The sequence below is a fragment of the Camelus ferus genome, chromosome 2 (genome assembly GCF_009834535.1).
Source record: "Camelus ferus isolate YT-003-E chromosome 2, BCGSAC_Cfer_1.0, whole genome shotgun sequence".
Classification (NCBI taxonomy): domain Eukaryota; kingdom Metazoa; phylum Chordata; class Mammalia; order Artiodactyla; family Camelidae; genus Camelus; species Camelus ferus.
Window position 1 is genome coordinate 51,310,641 of NC_045697.1, and position 26,586 is coordinate 51,337,226.

General features: G+C 33.1%; 1 protein-coding gene across 8 annotated transcripts in view; it reads left to right on the top strand.

Annotated features, from left to right (window-relative positions):
* The window catches only part of ANKRD17 (ankyrin repeat domain 17), a 155,634-nt gene that overhangs the window by 102,897 nt on the left and 26,151 nt on the right, over positions 1 to 26,586 (top strand). For all 8 annotated transcript variants that reach the window (XM_014562566.2, XM_032458168.1, XM_032458185.1 and 5 more), the window contains 8 exons: positions 7,550 to 7,661; positions 7,803 to 7,948; positions 10,610 to 10,752; positions 11,296 to 11,509; positions 12,005 to 12,180; positions 13,264 to 13,426; positions 15,405 to 15,500; positions 16,859 to 16,975. In XM_014562566.2, coding sequence (XP_014418052.2) covers positions 7,550 to 7,661; positions 7,803 to 7,948; positions 10,610 to 10,752; positions 11,296 to 11,509; positions 12,005 to 12,180; positions 13,264 to 13,426; positions 15,405 to 15,500; positions 16,859 to 16,975 — 1,167 coding nt within the window. The remainder of the gene's footprint in view (positions 1 to 7,549; positions 7,662 to 7,802; positions 7,949 to 10,609; positions 10,753 to 11,295; positions 11,510 to 12,004; positions 12,181 to 13,263; positions 13,427 to 15,404; positions 15,501 to 16,858; positions 16,976 to 26,586) is intronic.

Sequence of the window (26,586 nt, forward strand, 5' to 3'; positions counted from 1 at the left end):
CTGTTTATCTCTGAGCAAAGACCTGAGCCACAGTTACAGAATGATTAGAATCCACATTTAAACACAAAATATCAAATATAGATTGTTACTGATAATTATCATGAAGATCTATTTTCCGAGGTCAAGTAATCTATTTTTCTTTAAACTTTAGAACAAGATGTAAAAAGAAAGAACTTACTTAATTAAGATTAGTGTGTATTTTCTTCTAAACTTAAATTAGAATATGAGTTTTAGAAGATGTTTTGAAATTCATAACGGATTACACATAAAAGAAGAGGTTCTTTCATTTATATATCATATACTCTCACTTGCATTTATATTCTTTGAAAATTCTGAATTTGCTGGCTGTAATATGTAGTGAGTCTGTGTGTCTGTTCTTGCTGGCTGTAGTATGTAGTGAGTCTATGTGTCTGTCTATAACACTGTTAAGTTTTTTTAAAAAAAGTTTTTTAAAGAAATTAGTTTACTGTGAAATCTTAGAGCAAAGTGAGGTTGGAGAAGAGAGGATAGCTTGTGTTTTGTCCTGAAGAAATGCCGAGAGGCCTAGCTTAGAAGACTGCTGAATGAGGTAAGGGTGTATATGACCTTCTTCAGGGCTGAGAAATGTTTGTAGTTTATTTAGTTTTAATTAATACCTAGTTGGGGGACTAGTGTGAGGGTGGTGGTGTACATTATAAAACTTATGGTCTTATAAGTGATCAGTTGTTTATAAACGTAAATTTTAGGGGAGAGAGAATGTGTATATTATTGGACTATTAAAGGCCTATACTCTTAAACTATTGAAAATAAAGCTTCCTTTTCATTAAAATGTGACAATTAATCAATCAATCAATCGATCAATACTGTGAAAAGGAAATTGTATTTCTGTTCTTACTTGCTTCTCAAATATTTATTGTTTTATATGAGCTAACTTTTTTGGAGCTCTTAAAAGTGTCAGGGGCTATTTTTAAGGAATAACCTCATTCATTCTGCAGACTACACATATCAGTAGCTACTCTTGAACATCCATTTTCCTGATAAAGAAACTGAGGCTAAGAGAGGAAAAAGCATTTTGCTTACAATCACTTTTTTTAACCAAGAAGTGGTGGGGCTGGGTGTCAAATTTAGGTTGATTTGATTTCAAAAACGCCCTTACAAATATCATACTATACAGAACAACTATACAAATAAATATGAGACATTCATTTGATAAACCACAATGGTTTACATTTCATATTGACAGCATTGTAAAATTGAATGGAACTTTTTATTGAATTTGCATTATTTTCCTCTAATCTTTTTTGCTGAGTTTGTAAATGTTTTAACCAGAAGTATATTTTCTAATTTTTGTGGGATCAAAAATTGAGCCATAAGGAAAAGTAAAAACTTCACCAAAATATAAATGGATTTCTTTTTTTAAAAGGCCTTTAAATGAAACAGCTGCAGAGAAGTTTCCACCAAGTATGTTCATGATTTTATTGAATTTGAAATTGTTATAGTGATGGTGAAATTTTATCTGACTATACTACTAAACCAACCATAAATTAATTTCTGTTAAGTTACATTTAAATACTTTTAAAATGTTAATTTTAAAAAAATAACATTTTAAATGCAGTAGACATACTTAATGTAAAAAGATTTGCGTTTGGCTCCATAAAAATCTGCTTTTTTATCTGGTCTTTACATCGAGGTTTTTCAGTTGGGTTAGCCTAATATGAGTTACAGTACTTTTCTTGGAGTTTACCGTAATTGCATAATTAGACATTAGAAAATTCCTGTTTGAGAAAGCATAATATAAAATAAATATTCAGAAATAGTTGTTCACTATTTTTTTTTAATTTTCAGTGTAGTGTGTTTTTTTATTTGTTTGTTTTGTATTTTTTGTTTTTTAGTTTACTAGTTTTTATGATACCAAACAGGTACTTTAAGTGTTAAATTAAAGATTCTTTTGTGCTAAATCCATCTGAAGTTTTTTCTAGATTCTCAAATAAAAATCCCATGAAATTTTACATAATGGTTATTTTGATTTATGTGTGACAATACTGTGCCATTACAGATAGGTGATGTAATGAAAAAATTAATACCAAGATTTTTCCTCTAGCTTGAAAGATTAAACATTCTTTAATTAACTGGATCTTTCGTTTATTTAACAAAACTTAACATGTACATTCTTAACACTTTACAGACACTAACTTCTTTAACTTTATCTCTATAACAATCTCATGAAGTAGGTACTGTTACTATTCCCATTTTACAGGTGAGGAAAGAGACCTTGCCTAACAGATAATTTTTGGTGAAGCCAGCTTTCAAATAAAACAAAACAAAACAAAACAAAAAACCCTCTGAGTCTAGAATCTAGAAAATGGGTCTGTCTAGGTAGCAAAGGATCATGGGTCTTTAATCTTTGCATCTTTTTGGCATATTTCCTTGGCCATACTGCATATTTACCATAAATCTTAATTTAAGGAAGAACAAAATAAATTAATTTTTTAAAGCTTTAGTGTATAAATCTTTTTTCAAATGCTAATGATTTATGAAAAATGATCTTTTGAGCATATTAGGGAACTCATATTTCAAATAAGAATTAGCTGGACTCAAATGTATAATTTCTGAACCTCAAAGAATGCTGAAGATAAGAGTTTACATTCTTTATAAGGTTCATTGAATCGTATGTTTTATAATTAGAAATTACCCTTGGTGTGTGTGTCACAGGCTCCCCACCTCTCTTGTAGTGGTCTTACTGAATCAAGTTTGTCTGGGTATTTTCAAAATTTTTAAGACTAATACCATACACTGCTGTTTCCAAAATTTAGGAAACATCAATAAATGATAGTTTGAAGGAATTATTTGGGACTGTTTTACTGTCCATTTTGTTAACATAGGTATAATCTGTTTTTATTTTGCTTGAGTGGTATAATGACACTATACATGGGTACTCTAGATACAGAAATTAGGAATCATGTAGAGATTTTTAAGAACCACTGGTTTTATGAGACAATAAATCTGGTTGAAGGTCAGAGTTGAATACCACTGAATTAATTAAATATTTTCTGTATTTCACTGTGTGAAATTTTTACTAGCTCTACTAGTTACTAAAAGTGAGAATCAGTTGTTCTGTTCATGGGTTCTAAAACCTTGTGTTTCTGGCATGAACTGAACTTGTGTTCCAGTTCTGAACTGCTTGTCATTTTATTCTCAAATTTATTATAAAGGCTTTCCTTGAACTTGGAGTAACTTCTTCTTGTACATCTCAAAAATGAAAAAAATAACCTATGTAATTTTTCCTTTTTTCCTGTTTTTAATAAATAACATACATCCATTATATTTTAAAGATAGATAGATATTAAATTTAACTTACTTATCAAGACTGACATTGTAAAGTATGTAAAATTATGTTTTACCTTTAATGGTATAAATATTATTTGGATATTACTCTCTTTTCCTGCTTTTGCAACACAGAGAACACTTTCATCACCATGATTTAACAAGAGAATTTAAGGAGACCAGGAAGAATGAATTAATAGTGATATATAATACACTGCCATTGAAGTATTCTCCTTTAAAATACTTGCAGAAATTCTGCTTGTTTATATGAAGTGTTTTAGAGATTTTATTTACTGTTTTACTGATTATTCTCATTTGTTGAATGCCCTGAAGTACTGTCCTTTTTAATCTTATATATGAACCCTGACATGGTTAGAGAAAGAGATGTTTGAGATTATAGAGATCTAAAAAAGGGTCTTCAGCCCTTTAAGTCCTAATAGTTTTCTAAGTAATTTAATTACGTTAAATGTGATTAATGGATATATTTCCTTTTTATAGACAGTTCAGGTATGTTTTTTTCACTTACATTCCAGTTCATTAAAAGTTGCCTTTTTCTTTAATATTTCATCTGTCTTATAATACTTTCTTGGTTTTGTACTCTTGTAAAATTGAATAGTCATGCTGATAACCTATAGAATATTTTTGCATTGAATATAATTTTATCATTTTTCATGAGCCTGAATCATTGTAACAACATGTTATGATATAGAATGGTATGTTTTGTGATATTGTGAGCTAAATGGAAATTTTCTTTTTACTGTACACCTGGAAAGCTCTGGGCATCTTTCTCCTTTCCAGGTTCCTCATAGATATATGACCAAGAATGAGACTTGGTAACCAGTATAATATAACTTGACTTCAGTGTTATTTTGCCTTCTAGGAAGTCATCACCTACATTGTTATCATTATTTCCTTGATTAGAAATTTTTTTCTGTACCTTTTTGGTCATTGTTAATTTTAACCCAGACTACTACTTCAGTTCATTTGTTTCTTGATGTATTACAAATTAGGATAATATTTCTTACCATTTTGGGAATGTGTAGGTGTGTATTTGGGTAGGGGTAGAAGCCTCACTTTAGAATCTTTAAATTCTTTTATTACTGTCTTAAAAAGATTGTCATAAAATTAGTTGCTTAAATTACTCCTTAATGCAGAAATATAGTGGTTATCTATTCTTAAGTCCCCCAAGGAATTTGATTAATGCCCCCCCTTCTCAGCTTTAAATATTTTTTTCCTTCAACTCTCATACTACAGTGTTTACATTTCTCTCAAAGTCTAAACCTAAATTTGCCCTGTACAGTAACCAGTAAACTCCTAGTGAGCAGGAACTGTGTTTACTTTGTCAACCCTGGAGTACCTAGCAGAGTACTTTGAATATAAAAGGTGTTTAATAAATGTCAATTAAATTGATGTTTTATAATGTGGAAAAAACCCAAATTATACGAATCCACTAAAATTTTCCATGCTTACCTTTTTACTTGTCTATTCATTCTCTATTAAGATTGGCACTGATTTCCTAAAGTGCTCTTTAACCCCCAGAAGATTTTTAGAAATCTCACAAACTTCATCATAAAGTTTATACTGTTCTATTGATTGTCTGTACACTAACATAGAGAGCACATAATATAGATACACTTAACATTATATTCCTCTCAGTCAGCTGTGTCTTAGGGCTGCTCTGTGATGTAATAGAGAAAGCAGCATTCTGTTATCCAACATCCTCTTTTTTTTTTTACACCAGTCTTTACCAGTTATTAGTGTGTATGACCGTTGGAAGATTATTTCTCTGACCTTTGTTTCCTTTTCTCTGAAATCAGATATAGTAATTCCTTCCTTATAAACCTGAAATAAAGATCAGATACTATAAAACAATCAGAGCTGTCACTCATTTAAGTATTCATGTCCTTCTCCATTGTTGTAGTTGGTGCATCTCTCCCTTGTGGCCATTCCTGATCTCTGCAGTCAGTGGCTCAGCTCTCTGCCAGCCTCTTCTGCAGAGCAGCTTTTGCGGTCTCCCTCTTCATCACTGACTAGTAGGCTTTTTCTTATTTCTTGACTCTATTGATTTTTGCCTTTTGTCTCATTATTTGGGTTTTCATAATAGAGCTTAGTTTTTACAGTTATTGAACTTCTGGAAGAATATGCTTTTCTTTTTATATTACATAAACATAATAAATAAATATTTCATATATATAGTCCTTTGCTTTATTAGTGATAGTCTTTGAATCTGTGACCCTTACAGCTAATTGTCATTCATTCAACTTAACTATTATTTATTGTTTCCTAGGCAAAACATTACTAATAGGTAGAGAATGCAAACATAAATAAGACATGTTCATTACCTTCCAGGAATTTATAGTCCTTTGAGAATGATAGACACATAAGTAATAATAGCATAATGAAGATTGGTGATAAATGCTATAATAGAGGTGCATATGTAAAAGCGGAAAGATGGTTTAGAACAGGATTGTACAATAGAAAAATAATGCAGGGCTTGTAATTTTACATTTTCTGGTAGCCACATTTAAAAAAGCAAAAAGAAATAGGAGGAATTAATTTTAAGAATATATTTTATTTAACATAATATATCCATAATATTGTTTAAACATATAATCAATACCAAAAAGTTACTGAGGTATTTTATATTTTTATTTTACACTAAACGTCTTCAAAATTTGGTGTATATGTTAACACTAAGCCTAGAATGGTCCAATCATCCTGGTTTTCCTGGGACTTTCCTGATTTTAGTACCAAAAGTCCCTCATCCCAGAAACTCCCTCCATCCTGTGCAAATTCAGATGGTTTGCTACCCTATTTAAAATGAATCTCAACTTGGACTTCATTGGAAATACTTGATTTGCGTTTAGATTGGTTAAATACGGCTGGAAAAGTAGATTCATTACTCAAGTTGCTCCAAACATACAAAAAAAGGTTTTTAATAATCAAATTGAATTAACAGTTTTTAAATTTAAATTAATTAAAATTAAATAAAATATTGAAATTTAGTTCTTCAGTCACACTAGCAATATCTTAAGTACTAATAGCCACATGTTGCTAGTAGTTTTTTTTTTTTTTGAACAATATAAGCTTAGAGTACTAAAAGTGTAAGAAATTAGTTCACTAAATAAGTGTTTAAACTATGATAGGGTTTAACCACTAGTAAATCCAGTATTGGTCACTATCATTGGCAGAAGTCACAATTGTATATGAACAGTCTCATGTCTCAATTATAAGTCTTTGTCTTTCAAAATACTCTGTATATTATGTTTTTTTGTTGTTGCTGCTGTTCCTTTAAATTTTTAGTAGCTTTGTTCCTCAAATACAGTTAAGTTACTTGGAAACAATTTTTTCATTTTAACACTTGCTTTTCAGCTTTGTTGGATGGGTCCAGAATAGCAAATTTGGCCCCACTGCTGAGGATTTTACTTGATATTCTGTGTGTTTTAAGGGTCTTTCAACTCTGGTTCTGGGAACCAAACTATTCCCAGCCCTGTATAAGCTTTAGGTGTTGTTCAGCCTGATTCTTTCTGGTGGTCTTTCCTTGGCCTCCAGTAATTTTTCTCATGCATGTATGCTGATCAGAGCTCAGCTGAAGCTTCAAGGGGAACCCTCTGCAGATCCCTGGAGTACTCTCTGTGTATAGCACCTTCCTCTCCAATAGTTTGCCCAGTAAATGCTAGCCATCTTCACCTCTCCAAATTCAGTCTTTTCAACTCAGGGAGACTGCCAGACTCTGTTTGGGTACCCTTGCCCTGCACTTTAGCCTGGAAACTCTCTAGGCAATCGAATGAGTTAATCATTTCTCTCCTCCAAGATCGTTGTCATATGCTGCCTAACCACCATCATTTCAAATAGTTTGTCTTTTTTTTGTCATTTGGGTTAGGAAAATAAACCTTGTCTATGCTACTCCATTTGCAGGTGGAAGGAAAAGTGAGTCCACAGTAGTATTTCTTAAACATGTAGTTGAAAACAGCATATGGTTGAAAATCACACTTTTTCTTCTTGCATGCTTTAAGAATCACCATAAAGTTCAAATATTATTTGTAGTCTTTAAAAAATCATAAGTTGACCACTAATGAGAAAAAATGACTCACTATCCAAATGTTTGATATAGTAGTGATAGATATATATATCTCTGTGTATATTTGGTATATGTACATGTTATGTAATTGGTGTTAACATTCTAAAATTATCTAATAAGTTAATCAACAGGTTTTGTTTGTTTGTTTGCTTGTTTTTTAAACAGACTGAGAGTAATCATGACACAGCACTAACACTTGCCTGTGCTGGTGGTCATGAGGAACTGGTACAAACACTGCTAGAGAGAGGAGCTAGTATTGAGCACCGAGACAAGAAAGGTAGAGCCTACTTTTGTTAATTATTTTTTTCTGGATTATTTGTGTTCTGTGAATTCTGCATGAGCTCTGTTTGGATGATTAGATACAGTGGAAAACAGTATTGTTCCTTGCTTAGCTAAGAAGATCATTATTTTACTACAGGTTTTACTCCACTCATCTTGGCTGCTACAGCTGGTCATGTTGGTGTTGTGGAAATACTGCTGGACAATGGTGCAGACATTGAAGCCCAGTCAGAAAGAACCAAGGACACACCGCTATCTTTGGCTTGTTCTGGGGGAAGGCAGGAGGTATTGCTGTCCCAAGTGTATTTTTTTTTCCTCCATCTATTTAACAGATATATGCTTTAATTTATATGATTTTGTGGGAACAGTGAACAGACATTAAGATTTATCACAGTAACTTAGATTATTATCTTTTAGCAAAAGGACAAGAATTAGTGTTAGCATAAGCTATCTTGCCAGAAAAATCATATGTTGTTCATTATCCTGCTCATCTAAAAGTACTAACCGCCATAGGAATCTCGGTATTGCATTCAGGCTAAAAGAATAATTAAGATGTTCCAAATCAAATCAGTAAGCTCCTGATAAGCAGGGCCTGTATTCACTCACCATTTCCTGTTCCAGTGTACCTATCATGAAAGGTACTTAAGCTCAGCCTCTGTTGCTCTGTATGTATAAGACTTAGGAAGTTAAGACTAATCCAATTTTAGTTGTTCTGAGGACTCGTCTTTTACTTTCTCCTCACCCCTTCTCAACTCTGGAGGAAAGGTTCTCAGGTAGTATTATGTGACCTTTTAGTTTTTTAAGATAGCTGGTGTGCTTAGTTGTAGGCTCAAGAAGTCATAGCTTTACTCCCTTGTGTGTCGTCTTCTGACATTTAATAGTTGGATAACCTCATTTTTAAGTCTGTTTTTTAAATCCAATCCTCTTCACCAGTCGTACTGTCTCTATGGATTGACAGCGTCTTAATTAGGGAATTAGTGAATCTTATGTTTAGGAAGCACTGTAGGTCATCCAGGTCAGTTTCCTAGTTGGCTTCAAAATCGTTTTCTTTTTTATTTCACCATTCTAAATATTTTTTCCTGTATTCCATAGTGTAGGTGATTCTGTCAGTCAGAAATATAAATGTTTTGTTTTTGAAATATAATGAAAATAAAGTTTTGACTTAACTGAAATTTTCAATCATCATGTGGTTTGAAATAATACTTGTCTCACATCATAACAAATTTTTCAGTGTTGTTAAAAAGTTGATTTCCTTTTGAAGCAATGTTAAAGCCTGTAGTTTACTGTAATCTTTATGTATTTTTATTAAAATGTAACAGATGAGGTTATAATAATTAGAGAAGTCTTTTAGGGTAATAATTTTGCTGATAACACTCTTACTTTGAATCAGTGTCATTCGAACAGTTAAGTATTTTGAAGTAATTAATAAAACATTTGAAAGTCATTTTACTATAAAATCACAAACTAATTTCTTTCATGTTGAATGTGTATTACTTTTGAGGAATAGACCATTCCCTCTCAGAGATAACTAAAGTCAGTTATCTTTGCATAATGGAATTAAGAAAACTTTAGAAATTTGATTAGGGTTTTCTACTTTATTGCTTAAGGGACTCTTTGTAAAATAAAACAGTCTAATGCCAATTTGGGGGCTTATTTTTATAATCTTAAAAGCCACATAAGCCATCTAGTCTTACAGGCTCTATAAGCAAGAGTGATAGATATCATCTAAAATTGGTCAAAGCTTTATTCAGACGAGTAAAGTTTTAGTTGGTACATAAGACACAGCACTGTTCATTAAAATTTATTTGTTATTTCCCAGTTAGTATTTTGGGGGAGATATATATATATAGAGAGAGAGAGAGAGAACAAGGATAAGTGCTGTGATCTTGAGCAGTCCTTAATTTCATCATGCCTCATAAGAAATTCTACTAGGTGGAACCCATGAACAATGGAAGTATATTTCCACAAGAAATGTTGATAACAATTTTATTCAAAATTACCCAAAACTAGAAACAGCAGAAGTGTTCATCAGTAGATGAACTAGCATGTTGATATAATGGAATGCTACACAATACACACAAGTGACTCTCAAAAGCTATGTGATTCATTTATACGAAGATTTAACGTAAATGAAACTACTAATCTGTGGGTAGGATTGACTAGTAAGGAACATGAGTAACAGATTTAAATTACATTAGGTTTATACATTTGTTAGTACTCAGTGAATATACAGTAAACTTTTGAGCATTTATTGAAAGTTACAAATGTCACCTAAAAAAACCTGAAAACAAGTAGTATAGTTAATGGTACACATGCTGATGTATTTAAAGGAAATTGCAGGTGTCTACAGTTTACTTAGAAATGAAATGCATCAAAAAATGATGGACAGATGAATAAATGTGGTTAAGTAATTAAATACAGTAGACTATTAATGGTGGAATCTAGGTAATGAGTATATGTAAATGTTTTCAGCTTTTCTATATGCTTGAAAATTTTCATAGTAAAATGTTAGAGAAAAAAGTGTTAGCTTTATTCCAAAAATTTTTTTTCTAACGTTCAGTTATTGATTTTAAGTTAAAAAAATTTTATGGGCATTTACATATATAAATGAAAGTCTTATTCTACTTTACCACTATGTGGTGGAGTAATACAGAAATACTAATTTCCAAAATAGCATTGCGTAGGGTTACATGAGGTCCATATCTTTCACTGAACAGACTGTGCCATTTCAGCAGATTTCATAATGGATTTTATTTAAGAGGCTATCCCCTTGTTGGCTTCTAAGACCTTTTGCTTTCATTCGAGACTGATTTTGTACACAGGATGAAAGGACCTTCCCCTCTATATATAATATACCAGAAAAAAAAAAAAAGAAATCAGAAATATACACCTTGCAGATTATCTCACTGTAAGAAGAAAACATATTTTTTCCTTTTTTCTTTCCAGGTGGTGGAGCTATTATTAGCTCGAGGGGCAAATAAAGAGCACAGGAATGTTTCTGATTACACACCTCTAAGCCTGGCTGCTTCTGGTGGCTATGTGAACATTATCAAAATATTACTAAATGCAGGAGCTGAGATTAATTCTAGGCAAGTTTTATTCTCTCTTTCCAAGTCCCTTAAGAGTGTTATGTTAAAATAGCTGTAGAACACTTATTTATTTTTTAATGCCATATTTAGGAAATGCCTGTGTTACAAATTTAGAATTCAAATTTAAGTATTTAAAACTGTTGAAATAGAACTTGAAAAAATTACCAATTACTCTATTTCTTAAGGTACTAAAAGTAAACACATCTGATTTACTAGTTTTTATTAAGCAAGGAGGTATGTACTTTGGGACTTTAGGATAGATAGTCCATCTTAATAATACCTTAATAATTTATCACTTTTCAGCCCAAGTCATTATGTTGAATGAGATACAGAAAGTATTTTAGTTCTGAGTGGTAAAAGATTTCTAATGGAGTCTTGATAGTATCTCAAAGACTTAGTAGGGCTGAGAAAAATGATTTATTTTAAATAATTCTGCAAAATAACCTTAAATCCTGAAATAAAATTCCACGTTATCATCCAATTTTTCTGGGACATTTGAAAATGTGTATTTTCCTTTTGTTCTCCCCATACTTCCACCCCCAGAACTGGTAGCAAATTGGGCATTTCTCCTCTGATGTTAGCAGCTATGAATGGGCACACAGCTGCCGTTAAGCTCCTGTTAGACATGGGCTCTGACATAAATGCTCAAATAGAAACCAATCGGAACACTGCCCTTACCTTAGCCTGCTTCCAAGGAAGAACTGAAGTGGTTAGTCTTCTGCTTGATAGAAAAGCAAATGTGGAGCACAGAGCTAAGGTAAGAAAAAGTCTTGAGGTTTACACATGGATTTATTGCTTTGATATTTAAGGTGTAGCAATATGCTAATTATAATTCTGATACTTTGTAGTAACACTTACCTCTTACATAAGGCATTTTATCAGAAGTCATTCTTTATAACTCAGCTAAGCATCCATTCTTGAAAATACCTCAGCAAAAAATTTTTATAGGTAATAATGACATTAGAGTTACCAGCTGAAACTGTGCTGTTATGAAAGAGAAGACAGGAAACATTATGAAGTGCCAGTTACATGCCAAGTACTTGCATGCCAAATTTTTTTCCCAACAAATTGACATTAAGTAGAATCATCTGCTTTCAATAGATCTCATTGTGGCTGAGAGAGGCTAGTAGTGTCAGTGCTGAAATTTAGTTGTGAATTTTTCGAATAGCTATACCATATTGCTCCCCCAGATTATTGTTAATATTTTAGTACTTTACATCTCTTACATGTTTTTATTTTTCACTAAACCTAGACTGGCCTCACACCACTAATGGAAGCTGCCTCTGGTGGGTATGCAGAGGTGGGCCGAGTCCTTTTGGATAAAGGTGCTGATGTTAATGCCCCTCCAGTGCCCTCCTCGAGAGATACAGCTTTAACCATAGCAGCAGATAAAGGGCATTATAAATTCTGTGAGCTTCTCATTGGCAGGTATGTCACCATACTCTTCATATATAAACATGGTGTTTACTAGTGATTACTATTCTCTTTGTAAATTGTACTATTAACAAATCAAATGTGATTGCTTCTTTTATAAACTACAGTGTATTTTAATGTTTTAAACTTAACTCTTATTTTCCACCCATCCAGAGCTATGCTGCATTGTTTATTTCAGTGCAGCCTAGAAATATCCTTTCTTCCTTTTTTGTGTGTGTATACACTTTTAAAGTACTGTAAAGCTATTTGAACATCCAGCTATTGTCATCCATGTACACATCTCCCATACAGTTTGAGTTTTGCAAAGATACCACTCTAAGTCTTGAAATTCTGGCCACAATCTAAGGCTTCATTGTTGATTTTCTTGTTCTTTATAGTAATTTTTATAGTAATTAGGGATTTTAAGTGATAGCTGTGGAACTGTTCAAGATACAAAATAGAACCCAGTATAGTTTTGTTTCAGTCACTTCGAAGTTGCCTGTTAGTCTTTGATAATTCTTGTCTGCTGAATTGGATTTCCTATTTTAACAGTCTTAAAGACCTTTAAGTATCCTAAGCAATAGTATTTAGTCGTAAACTACTGTTGTTCACCATGAGTCTTAACCTACAGTGATGCCCACTGAGTGCTAAACCTTCATGTTATTTGAAGATTCATTCTTTTCTGAAGCCACATGATATAAATACATGAATACAAATAATCTGAAAGATTATTGCCTTGTAGGATACTGTTTGTGCTGTAGGATACTGTTTACTATATTGATTGTGATAGCAACAGAATGTACCTTTATTTTTCACCAAATATAATTTCATACCAAGATGTGAAATTCAGAATTAGGGACAAAGAGTCATTTTTAAAATAAAAGAAAAAAACAATTATTGGTATATGGTTAGTTTCAAGTCAGTGACTTAATTTGATGACTAGAAATTCTTTGTAAATAATTTTGAGAAATACATCTTAGTCCTGTATATTTTAGACAGTGTTCACCTTTACAGAATATTTTCACAAGTTAATAGTTGATTTTTATTATTACCTGTGTTATTTCATTTTAAACAGCAGTGTTTGTGTCATTCATTTAGGGGAGCTCACATTGATGTACGTAACAAAAAGGGGAACACTCCATTGTGGCTGGCAGCAAATGGTGGACACCTTGATGTGGTTCAGTTACTGGTGCAAGCAGGTGCAGATGTGGATGCAGCAGACAACCGCAAGATAACTCCTCTTATGGCAGCATTTAGAAAGGTAGAAGTCTTTTATCCTCATTCACTTGGATGGTTTTCACTTAGACTAGAAAGTATGATTTAATTATCACTAAATACTATTATTTTAGGATCTAACAGCAGTGATGAAAGAGTAAAAAGCAAATAATCACTCAGATGGCAAGGGTGAAAGGTAGATAGAGGTATCCCAGAAAAGCCATTAGTATCCATAGTAGACATCAAAGCTAAATAAACTTTTAAAAAGTTGTTCTAAGTAGTATTTTCAAAATCTAGTTACAATCTTAGTATTTTGCAAAATATAAACCCAGCTAAAAGTAATACTTATGAATGTTTCTTTCTTGTATTAGCATAGCTGAGAAAAATTTAACTTAAATTGATTTTAATTATTGACTTTAATTTCCAGGAAAAAAGGAATTAAATAATGAAAACCCAGCTGCCAGTATTTGAAACCTTCAGAAGTAGAAATAAATTTTGTGGAAGTGCAACTTTTTATAGTGCATAGCACTGAACTGTATATAAGTAATTTAATGCTTTGGGTGATTTCTTAAGTGCACTTTTAATTTGTTACCAGGGAACTAGGAAAACCAGATTAGTGTTACAGGGATTATAATTTTGAGTTTTGTCATTCATGTAGGTCAAACCTTACAGATTCCAAATTGTTTTGTTATATTGAAAAGTTTTAGTATATAAATTACAAGAAATCATCTCTTCCTTTTTCTCTTATTACTCTGATTCCTGTACTTTATACCACTTCTTTCCTGGTGTTCTAGACTACCTTCCCACTCTTGTCAGTCAGACTTATTCTTTCTCACTGGCTACCTACGTCGTCTTCAAGCAAACTAGCTTATCATTATCAAGTTTATCTTTCTAACTATTTCACTTTGTTAGTATCCTCTTCAAGAACCTTTTCCTTTATCCCCAGTCTGTAATCCTTTGAAATCCAATCTTTGTTACTAAAAGCCCAATCTAGTGCTCCTTGAGCTCATCTCCCGTTAAGTCCCTAATGTGGAATCTTCTTGCTTGGTCTTTTCTTTGTCACTGTCTTTCACATCACCTTTGTTCTCATCTCAGGAATGCTCATGTCCTTCTTCATTTTTCCAAAATTAACTCATCCTTTGGGTACAGTTTAAATCTTCCCTTCTACAGAAACTTCCCATTCCATTTGAGTTCACATTGAGATATCTAATCTGTTAAAAGTTGTGGAAATTCTACAATTCATTATTATCTTTGTCTGTTTTGACAAATATGTATTACTATTTTAACATCTGACATGCATATATCTTATCTTTCCAATAGACTTGGATCCTTAAGAAGTGTACTTTCCTTTTATACTCTTGTATTCATTTCATTGTTTATTTTCTTAGTACCTACCATATACAACTGTAATGGTTGGGATATTACATTGTACAGATTTCACCTGTTGCACTTTGTACAAAATGTAATCAGGGATCCACATCCAGAGTTAGGTAAAACTGTATGAGTTGTCTCATATAAATAGCTTAAATACTGTAGAAGTGTTGGTGAGATATCAAGGAATGATGCAAATGGCATTTAAGTTATTCATTAAAAGATAGGGATAGTTTAAAAAGATGTAAATAACGAAGAAATAAAGGCAACAAAGGAAATGTACTAAATATATAAACAGCTGTTTATCCAGCAATTTATAGGTGTTCTTGTCAGTAAGTGGATTGAAGAAAGTAGAGAGCCTCTTGAACACTGGTTTAAAGATTTTGAACTTTACTTAGTGAACTATGGTACGGTGAACAATACAATCATTCCTTACACTTTAAGAAAGTGTATTTTATTTCTTTTGCACTACCTAATGCTATGCATTCAGCTTTTATCTGAAAGAAAAAATAGTTGTTGTGTCTACTCTGAAATACCCAATTTCAGTCTATTTTGTGGCACTGATATCAGTGGAATCTTAGTGAAGACAGACTAGATTTACTGAATCCTGTTAGAATCTGTTTTCAATCTGACACTGATATCTATTTTTTTAGGGTCATGTGAAGGTGGTGCGCTACTTAGTCAAAGAAGTCAATCAGTTCCCATCAGATTCTGAATGTATGAGATACATAGCAACGATCACTGATAAGGTAATATATTGATCAAATTCATCCCCACTATGAACTTGGGATCCCATTTGGTATGTGTGTGTGTGTGTGTGTGTGTATGTGTGTGTGTGTGTATGTGTATGTGTATATATTCCACACTAAGGAAAAAAGAATCCTTAATTTGAGCAATAATGTATGGTACATAGCAATTTTTTATTTATCTAGTATTCAGGAATGAGGTATGCTTTTTAAGAGACTCTTCAGATTATTTATTTACCTAATGAAGTAATAAAACATTTTCTGTGGTAGAATTTACCTTCTTAAAATAGTACTTAAGCTAATGTAATTTTAATATAAATGCTAAACAATCTAAAGCAAATTATTGTTATTATTCATTAGTGTTATAATCTATCCAGATTGATACCTATTCTGAGAGGAATAAGTAAGTGGATTTTTTTTTAATACTTGAACAAAAATTAATGTAGTACTTCAATTATGGTCAATAAATCTCTAAGATCTTCAACATGATATAAAATTGGAGTAACTGTCAGGTTAAAAATGAATTTACTAGGATTTTTTGCAGGAAAAATAAGGAAGATAAATCCATTTAGCGTTCTATTTGAGATCTTCTGGTGATGTTTTGATTTGAGAGTAAAATCCTAAGACATGCCTCTGAAAAACTAAGATTATCTTTCTATTACATTTTCTTAGCAGTTATTACATGATAGTGAGCAGCTTTTTCCCTTAAGTTTTATTTAACATAGCTAATCCACTGTCTTGCCTGCCTCTAGATTCCTTTATGACAATTAATATTCCTGGATACTACTGGTTTTCTTGGAAGGGACAGAGATTAAAAATAAAGCTTTTGCCTTAATAGGGAAATAATCCCTTTACTGTCAAAAAGTGTGTACTATGAATGAAATCACTAAGAAAAATCTATAAGTATTGTGTTGATTTTTTTATGAGCGATTCTTGCACAAGAAGTTAGAGTAGCAAAGCCTAAATATTTGAGAACAGTTTTTGCCAATTACGTATTTTGAATTTTTTAAACCTGTTTTCTTTTGTTGATACTGACCTTTTCCTTCAGCCCATTAACCAGCTGACAAATTTTTGCAGCTCTATTTGTGGTATGATTTCTCATTTAAATTATATGCGTAAATAATTTTAGTTTCTGAAATGTGTCGAATGGATATTATTAAAGAATAGTAGAAGCTCTTTGCTTATGTATTTTTTATAAGATATCATTTAAATTATGTTTTTATTTGTACCCTTTTTTGCCCTACTACTGATCCTTGTTGCTTATGTTCATTTAAGCACCTTAATTAATACTTTCATGTTTTCAGAAATCTCTCCAAATGTTGTTTTTTTGAGGCTAGAAATATCTTAATTTTTCATTTTAGGAGATGCTGAAGAAGTGTCATCTTTGTATGGAGTCAATAGTGCAAGCCAAAGATAGACAGGCTGCTGAAGCAAACAAAAATGCCAGCATTTTATTAGAGGAGTTAGACTTGGAAAAGGTAATGGTAACCTTTACATATGAAAAATACCTACTTTTGTCCTTTCTGCTTTTCTTTTTCCTAATTTATAACCTGGTTTTTCATTTTGTTTTGTTTTGGTTTTGCTTTTGCTTTCAATTAAGTACATGGTTTTCAAGTCTGGCTCAAATACTGAAGAGAATTATGAGTATTTTAATATCGTTAAAATAGTTTTCTTTGTAGTCAAATTAACAAAATGTTACAAGAATTGCATTGATCTGGAAATCAGAGAACCTAGCCTCTAATGCTCAATTATCTCAACTAATGATCTCTTAATCCTCATCCACATCTGTTCTTCATCGATCCCAGACCTTGTAACTTGTTGCCAACAGATTTATATCAGAAGTACCAAATACAATACGAAGGCATACACTACCAAGGCCTAATCAACTAGTGAAATACAACCAGTTGGTGGAATGTTTAATATGTACCTTTTTAAATGGATGCTTTCTCTTGTACTTTTCTCTTTCAGACACACTACAGCATCATTCCTATCTATTCCCATGGGGTGTAAAATACTCCAAACAACGTATATTTTAGACAATTTCATAACGGCTTCTTTACTCCCGTTAGTGTCAATAACGGTACTCCAGAATGTAATAGTAATAATAATCATAGAAGGAAAAGAATTGCTCAGCATGGAATATTATGGAATATGTCCTGCCATATTTCATCTTTCTAAAAAAGGTTAAAAATGTATAAAATTTAACATGTATTCCTTAAATTTATAAAGGATATGCAGTGATAGCAGGGGCTAGGGTTCCAACCCTCCATGCAGTTGAAAATCTGAGTATAACCTTACAGTTGGGCCCTCCAAATCTGCAGTTTCATGTCCACGGATTCAACCAACCATAGTGTAGTATTGTAGTACTTACTTATTTTTTAAAAATCCACATATAAGTGGGCCTGCACAATTCAAGCCTGTGTTGTTCAAGGGTCAATTGTATAACCTTTTTTATTTAAGCCAGGTTCATTCATTTTTATTCTACTCGCTGACTTTGTTAAGCTGAACATTTCGTATTATATGAAGAAAACATGAATTATTTTAAACATTTTATTCTAAATTGAATGTGAAAATATACATTATTTTCAGAAAAACACATTTAATATCAGAGGTTCTTCATTTTAAAAAATTTCTAGTTTAGATTCTGACCAAATGAAAGTTAGCTTTTTGGCCACTTTGAAGCTTTAATTGAATATGAGCACGCTGAGAGTAGATACTGTTATAATCACTGTTGTAACTATTACTTGACCTATTTTTATATTCATTTTCATCTAATATTTATTTAATGTCTGCTGAGTACCAGGCAATATAATAGGGCCAACCTGTATGACAGAATATGTATTATGAGTCTTCTCTACAAAAATATTATTACCCTCATATTATAGATGGAGGAACTGAATCTATGGGAAATTAAGTAACTTTCCTAAGCCAGGCTAGAATTTAACCCACTTTCTAAATTTTAAATTCCCTGGTTCCCTCTCCTCCCTTAACTTACCTCTTAGTGCTTTCTCCCTTAAGTATTATAATATCCTGTTTTGTGCATTACTCTAATGTTAAAATCTCTAAGTGACAGTTATTTCATGATACTGTTTCTTTTGCATTTGCATAAATCTCAGAAAGTGTCCTTTCTATAGCTGAGACATAGATAATCTGTTTTTAAATAAAATCTTTGTTTTATACCTGGATGTTACTACTTTACATGAAATAACCTTTAGGGATTTACTGCATACCTGTGGATTACAAGGTCAGGAAGCACATATGTCTTATTAAGGGTGTCTATTCTTAATCAATTTCAATGTTTTTTTAATTGCAATAATACGTTTAGTTTAAGCTGTGAGATATGCAAAGATATCTAAAATGTGCCATCATTATAAGGTGACTGAAGTTAAAAACCTGGTATGGTAATTAACTAAAAGTCCTCACCTGTACAGTTACCTTTGCAGCCTTTTAAGACCTTATGTGATCTGCCCATCCATAGCACTCCCTGTACCTCTCTCTTATCTTATTTTGCTGTTTTCTCTTAGTCACTTTACTTCATTCAAAATGACCACCTTTTTGTTCTTGCTATGCTCTCTGCCTTGAATGTCACTTCAGTTGCCTCATATTTTAGTCTGCCTTTCGTGTTCTTCCTGTTCTTCCCTTCTTTATTTTCGTGTTCTAATATTCTAAATACTGTATTTTTATTTAGTAATCTTGTTTCTCTCTCTACCACAAGAGTGTATGCACCACAAAATGGTACCTGGCATGTTACAGGTACTCAGTAAACATTTGTTTAGCAAATAAATATCCACGTATATGAAGACAGTGTACCTTTTAAAAAAATATTATCATGTGAACATATTACTCTAATACTTGCTTTTCCCTCTTTCAATAACTGAAGAATATTGTCAGTTGATAGTGATTTAAATAACTGCATAATATACTCCACAGCAAGTTTGTTTTGAGTTTTTTGTCACTGCAAATAATGTTGCAGTAAATATCCGTATACATGTTTCCTTATATTTTGGTGCTTTTATTATTTTTATGGAGTTTCTTCACTTGGGTCAATATATTTTAAATTTGGTACTTCTGGAATATTTTCCTACTACCATCAGCAATACATAAGTGTTTTTTCCTTGAATTCCTGCCAGCATTTCTTAACCTTGATGTTCATGCTTTCAGAGCCTCAGATTTAAGGCAAAAAAAAAAGGAACTTCTTTCAAATGTCATTGCGTATTTTTCCATAATATTAAAACTCAAAGGTGATAATTCTTAATCATAAATTAATTAGAGCTAATTCTCCATGCATTGATCCTTTATAAGCAATTTTGAATGGGGGGTGGTGCATGGATAGAATTCTAGATTATAGAGGAGGCCCTTTCCTGAACTCCAGCCCCTTTCTATTTCTATTTGAAAAATTATCAGATTGAGATCTGATAGGATTTGGTTCGCTCTTTTTTACTTATGATTTAAATCTGGAAAAGTACAGTTTTTTGCCTTTGAGACACAGTACATTCTGGCTCCACCTTCTGATTTAGGAACATCATAGGAGTTGGTCCCATCTGGTTTAGGTAACTTACTGCTTGTATAAAAATGCTCCTTTGATCAGCCTTTCTAATTTGAAAATGTTGGTTAATAGGTTTGTAAAAACTGCTGTGGAGAATACTGCTCATTATATTGAACAGATTCCTTTGTCCTTATGCAGCAAACATTTGATTTACTGAGCATTTACTATGAAGAAGCCATGCTCTAGAGCAATTGATATGGTCAGACTGTGAAGTATTCTGGCAGTTAATTGCTTGTTCTCTTAGGACGTTAACTAAGTTATGTTTTGGGCTGTTAGAATCCTTAGTGGGTGTTATTGGTCTGCACTTTTAATGTCTCACCTCCCTACTTTATCACTTCTTGTTTCTCGCCTTTGTCTTTGTAAACTTTCATAACCTTTTAGGGAATTATGTAGGGTATATTTTTTAAATATTCCTTATAGATATTTTTAATTGGGTTTTTTGCCACCACCTGAAGCTGTTGACATGCCCACTTCACAATCTCAATTTTACACATTTAATTCTCTATCATCTCTTGTCTTTTCAGCTTTACTTCCTCTAGAATTCTACATCCAACAATCCTGAAAACATTCTGCCTACCAGTAAATTGTAGGATCCATTTATCATACCACCCTTCACTGGCCTGCCTTACTCTTTTCTTTTCCTTATTCTTACCTGAACCCTAGTAACTGAAGGTATCTAGGGAAAAAAAACAAACAAAACTCAACCTTGATGACTAATTTTACATTAAATGTGTGACAGTGGATCCTTTACTGCTGCCCAGTAGTCATACTGTATCTTTCTCTAGTTCAATGTATTCTCCCACTCATCTAGATCGTTATTTCTTTCTCCTTTATTTTGACTTCTAGTACATCCTCTTCTTCTCCCTCAGTTGCTGACCTTACATCCTACATCAGTGAGAAAACTGAAGCATCAGAAGAAAACTGCCAAAGACTTCCCCCACCCCATCTTCCTATCCACCACCCCGATACTTCCTACCAGTTACTAAATAAACCTGTAACCAGTCCCTCTATTTATGAGCTAGATCCTATCTGCTTTCTGCTATCCTTTACTCAAAAACATTGTTGTAGCAATTCTCTCTTATTCTATATCATTTCCCCCTTCTCCGGGATCATCGTCATCATCATATAAGCTTTATCCAATTGTGAAAAACTTTTTCCAACATTCTCCCACCCCAGTTATCAGCAACAAGCCCATTTCTTTGCTTCTGATTGCAGGAAAATAGACTATTTTGGCTATTTCCATTTCTCTTTTTTCTTGAATCTACTCCTGCCAGGCTCTCACTCCCATAGCTCCACCAAAACTATGCTTTTATGGTCTCCAGTGGCTCTTACATAGCTAAATCCAATGATTACTTCTCTATCCTGATCTTACTAAGCCTGATAACACCTGACATACTCTCTTTTCTTGGACTCTACTACACTACACACTCTATTTTTCTCTTAGCTTTGTGTATTTTCCTTCTGTGTCTAGTTTCTGCTCTTCTCCCCTCCTACTTGGCAATCCATTTAGCTCATTACATGATCTTTTTTCTTTATGCATTGATCATCTCATCTGCTTCTTAGCTTTAAATATATAGTAACTAATCCCAAATTTGTCTCTTTAGCCCAGACTTCTTCCCTAAACTCCAGTCTCTTATATGCAACTAGCTACTCAACATGTCCCTTAGATACCTAATTAAATGTGTTATACTTACATCCAGTGTGAACTGATCTTTGCCCACTCCAGACCCACAGCTCTGTCTTCTAATTAATTGCTCAGGCTAAAAACCTTGATAACATCCTTGATTCCCCTCTGTCTATCCTTCATTGTGTTGGAAAATCTAGTTACCTTTGCCTTAGAACTACATCTTGAATCCTAATGACTATTCATCACTTCTCACCCTGGTTCATGTCATTAATATCGTCTCTTACCTGTATTTCCACGGTAGTCATTTAACTGGTCTCCCTGATTCTGTCATTGCTCTGCAGTCTGTTCTCTATTTAACTTAGAGTGATCCTCTCGTATCACTTAGATCAAATCACTCTTTTTCTCAAACCCCTACAATGCCATTTCTCTCAGAGTAAAAGATAAAAGTCTTTAAAATGCCCTGTGAGACCTTAGGTGATCAAGCCCCCTGATATATTCCCTGAAAATCATTTTCTACTATTCTCAGCAACACTGGCCTACTTAAACATGCCAGTTCTGCTTGAACATACTTAAAGCTTATGTACTGGCTGTTCTCCTTGCCTGAAATACTTCAAATCTTTTAATGTTTACTTAAACTTCACCTTCATGTCCTCCTACATGTCCCCACATACACACTTCTCTTCTTCCACTCCAGTATTCTGATTTTACACTGTATTTAACACCTTTTAAACAACTGTGTAATGTATTATGTTTAGCATCTGTGTGCCTCCCTTGCAACTAAATAAAAGCTTCTTAAGCTTCGTGAGGGCAGGTAATGTCTACTAATGAGTCCTGAGAAACTGGAACCATGCTTAGTATATAGCAAGTTATCAATAAATTTTCACTGGATCCTGCCCTCCCCTCAACTTGTACTCCTTGATCTCTTTCTGTTATTGATGTCACTACTGATTATTCAGAAATGAAATCTTGATGTTGTTTTCAGATTCTCACTGATCTTTGCTCCCCATTCTCTATATCCATCAAATACAGTAGTTTAGTAAATTAACTTAATCCAGTGCCTGGCACATATTAACCCCTTACATATTAACAATATCAATATCATCATCATCACCTTTAATTGAACTTTGGCAGTCTCTGTATGAGCCTTCTCTTCCGTGTTGCCACTTCTCACCTGAAGTATTGCAGTAGGCTTCTTAATAATCTCTCTACAAATAAATATTTTTGCCTTCTGTCAATCCTACTTTGTTCCAGTGTAACTTTTCCAGTTCCCATAGTTTCTAATACATAGGTGAGGTTGCTTTTCTCCCTCCCTAAAATCCTTCTGTCTTTCTTCATTGTCTGTATGGTAAATTTCAAACATTCAGCTCCTCCTGTCTTCTCTAGGCTCATCACTTAATATGTTTTCTACTTCTCACATACTTCATTCACTCTCTTTCTTTCTTTCTTTCTTTCTTTCTTTCTTTCTTTCTTTCTTTCTTTATTTATTTATTTATTTATTTATTTATTTATTTTTTGGTGGAAGAATTGGGGATTGAACCCAGAATCTTGTACATGCTAAGCATAAGCTCTACCACTGAGCTATACCCACCCTGCCCTCATTCCCTTTCATATATCCTTTCATATATCATAGATTTGCACATGGTATTTCTTTAGTATGAACTACCCCTCCCTAAATCCTTAAATTCTCATCTTTTAAGCTTTACTCTTAAATATCAATTTGTTTTCTGAATCCACAATTAGAAACCACCATTGGGTAGTGCCCTTTGCTTTTCCACAATGAGGTTTGGCTCTTTTCTTCAAAGCCTCTGCATTCCCCCACATATGCTCATAAACATGTTGCAGTTCTTCAGTAAGTGAAATGAGGTCTAGGCATATACCTTGTGAGAAATTAGAGGATGTAGGCTAAATTTCTAACTCTCTTCCTGTACCTCCAGACTTATTTGAATCTCATAGTTTATTTTGTTTTCCTCTTTTTTCTTTCAGATCTTGTATCAGTTATTACCATCTCCCCCATACTCCTATTATCTTCAGTGCCTACTGTTTCATTAACTCCTACCCTCTTTCTGCAACTTAATCAAGTTAACTATCATAATGAAATCTTAGCTCACACTTAGTGTTATGTTTCCTTATCCAAATATGTTAAGGAAATAATCTATGTCTTATTGACTCTACTTTTATTTTTGATTCTCATCCTGGGACCATTTGCTTATTTCTCCACTATTCCAGTGAATTGACTATGGCAGAGGTCACCAATGGTATTTTATTGCCAAATCCATAAGATTAGACATCTCATACTTGTTTCCCTACCGATACTTTGTAATACTTATCAATGTTGATCTGCTTTCCTTCTTGAAACTCTTCTCCCATTGAAGGTGCTTTCACCTGTCTTCCTCTACCTGATTACACCTTTCTGAAGTATCTATTGATCTTCTTTTTTATTATCAGATATTCCCTCCCCTTTATCTTTTACACACACACAAATATTGTTACAGCTTTTTCCCTTTGATGATTTCATTTAATTCATTAGTTTCAGACACCACCTACAAACTAATGATATCTCTTAAGTCTGTATCTATCCTATCAAATTCTGCTTAGTTTTAGAGAGCTCCAAGCCTTGTAGGTCCTTTTGCAGTCATAGTCTGAGCTCTCTCCCCCTAGAAAGAAATCGGTTTTCTGGTTCCTCTGGATTTCTGCCCCACTTTTTAGTGAGTCCAAAGGGTAGGTAAGATCTATAAGATTATCACTATACCAGCCTTACAACTTCAAAATCTAGAAACAAGAATAAATATCTAGCCCATACGGCTAAACTCTAAAATGTGATAATTCAGACTTTGTTGCCGGGGTCAACTGACTGAACTCGGTAAACCTGAGGCACATACATACCTAAGGACTCAGTCGCAGCCACACTCTAAGAACTATCCCAGCCCTTCACCCCTACCCAGCCGTAAGTCCAGCCTGCTTTCTGATTTTTCTATTTTTAAAAAAGTTCTTCCCTTCCTTGAATACAAATCACAGTTACTTCCTACCACTGAACAAATTTTAAAAAGCAGGCAAAGTGAAAAATTCATCCTGGCTGAGCCAAAAGTCTTGAACCTCATTTGTTATCTTTATTCCCCAAAAAGCTATTTCTTGTGGCTTTCTCAAGGCTTTTCTGTGCGTACAGGCATGATATAGATAAAATATCAGTTTTATTATGCCTAATTCTAAATTGGAGAGGCTTAATATAGACCAGCCACAGTTGCTTTTAAAATGTTTTTCTGGCACACGCTTCACCCCTACTTCGCCTCCTCTCCCTTTTACACTTACCTATTTATTTCATGAAATTCAATTAGACAGGACAACCCCAGGCCTCACTCATGGGAAAGATGGAGAAAGTATGTTTCCTGAGGACAGGCCGCTAGCTGAAGCAGAGCTGAGTTGCACATGCTCAATTCCTTCTTTCAAACTCACCAGTCAGATTGTACTCCTCCTCCCTTGCAGTGAGCTAGGGTGTAAAAGTCACCAATTACTATTCTTCCCAATCCTTTGGAAAGGTCAGAAACTCTTCTTTTACTAGTCTTCAGAGGTAACTTGTATACTTCTGGAAGACTAGCAGTAATTTCAAGGGGGTAGATACCATGCGGACGATTTCTGTATCTTCAACTTCCATTTGTGTTCTTTCGTGAAATCCATCTGCCTAAAAATGTATCAGGGTTCTACAGATTCTCCTTGATTATTTCACTTTCAAAAACAAAAGATTTATCTCTTACCCAAGAAAATATAATTATGTTACATTGCCCCAGAGTATAAAACTTTCAAGGTGGGCAAAATCTTTTAGGCGCCAACAGGGATCATTTCTAAAGGCAGGAGGAATGTCTAGCAAAAGCTAGAGACATAAATGAAGTCAGACTTTTTCTCATGAAAAGTAAGTCTGATTTGACTTATGAGTTTGTCTTTAAGCACTGGTTTTATTAGCTAGGATATTGTGACATTTTCCATAAACTGAGTATCATTGTTTGGACACATATTTAAAATACACATAAAACGTATGGAACACTAGATTTGGGCAGGAAATATATAGTTTGAAAATGTCATTTAGACAGCTTGCAAACAAAAGAGTTTGAAGATGATTTTCCCACTTTATGAACGAAAGAGGAAAATTTAATAGTTAAAATAGCTTATTAAGACATGTTATTGGACTTTAAAATTTACTCTTAGTTTAATATGTACCCAGTTTAACAAATAGAAATAATGTAAAACTAAAGTAAAATTGAAAGTCACCTTCTTTCTGCTACCTCTCTTCTAGGCCCACCCTCTAATCACTAGTAAGCCTTTGATTTATATCTCTGTCCTCTTAGCCTTTTTTTTTTTTTTTTTAATTTGCACAAGGAGACCCACATAAAGGGCTTCCCTCACCCCCCCCAATAAATGAAATCAGTGGTCTGCAGTTTTTCTTTTTCTTCCTAACAAGTGTAAATTGTGTGCATTTTCCCAGGTATATGTTTATAACTTTTAATGGCTTCCTAGTATTCTGTGAATGTATACTGTTGTTAATTTATGCCACCTCCCCATGGATTTACCTTATTTCCACTTACTACCATTGTAATCAGTTTTGCAATGGAAAATATTGAACCTATATTTTTCCACTAGAGATAGTGATTTTATAGAATAAATTCTTAGGATAAGCCATTTATAATTTTCATAGGAGACTTTTAAATTACCTTTCCTAAAATGTTAATATTTATACCAACAACAATGTAGGTAAGAATTCATTTTCCCAAACTTTGCTATCTAATATCTTTTTAAATTTTCCCAAATTGATGAACAAAACATGGTAGTTTATTTTAATTTACATTTTCTTAGTGATTATGAAGTTATGTATATCTCTCATTCATCCATTTTTAAATTAGATTGTCTTTTATCATTAATTTGATCTT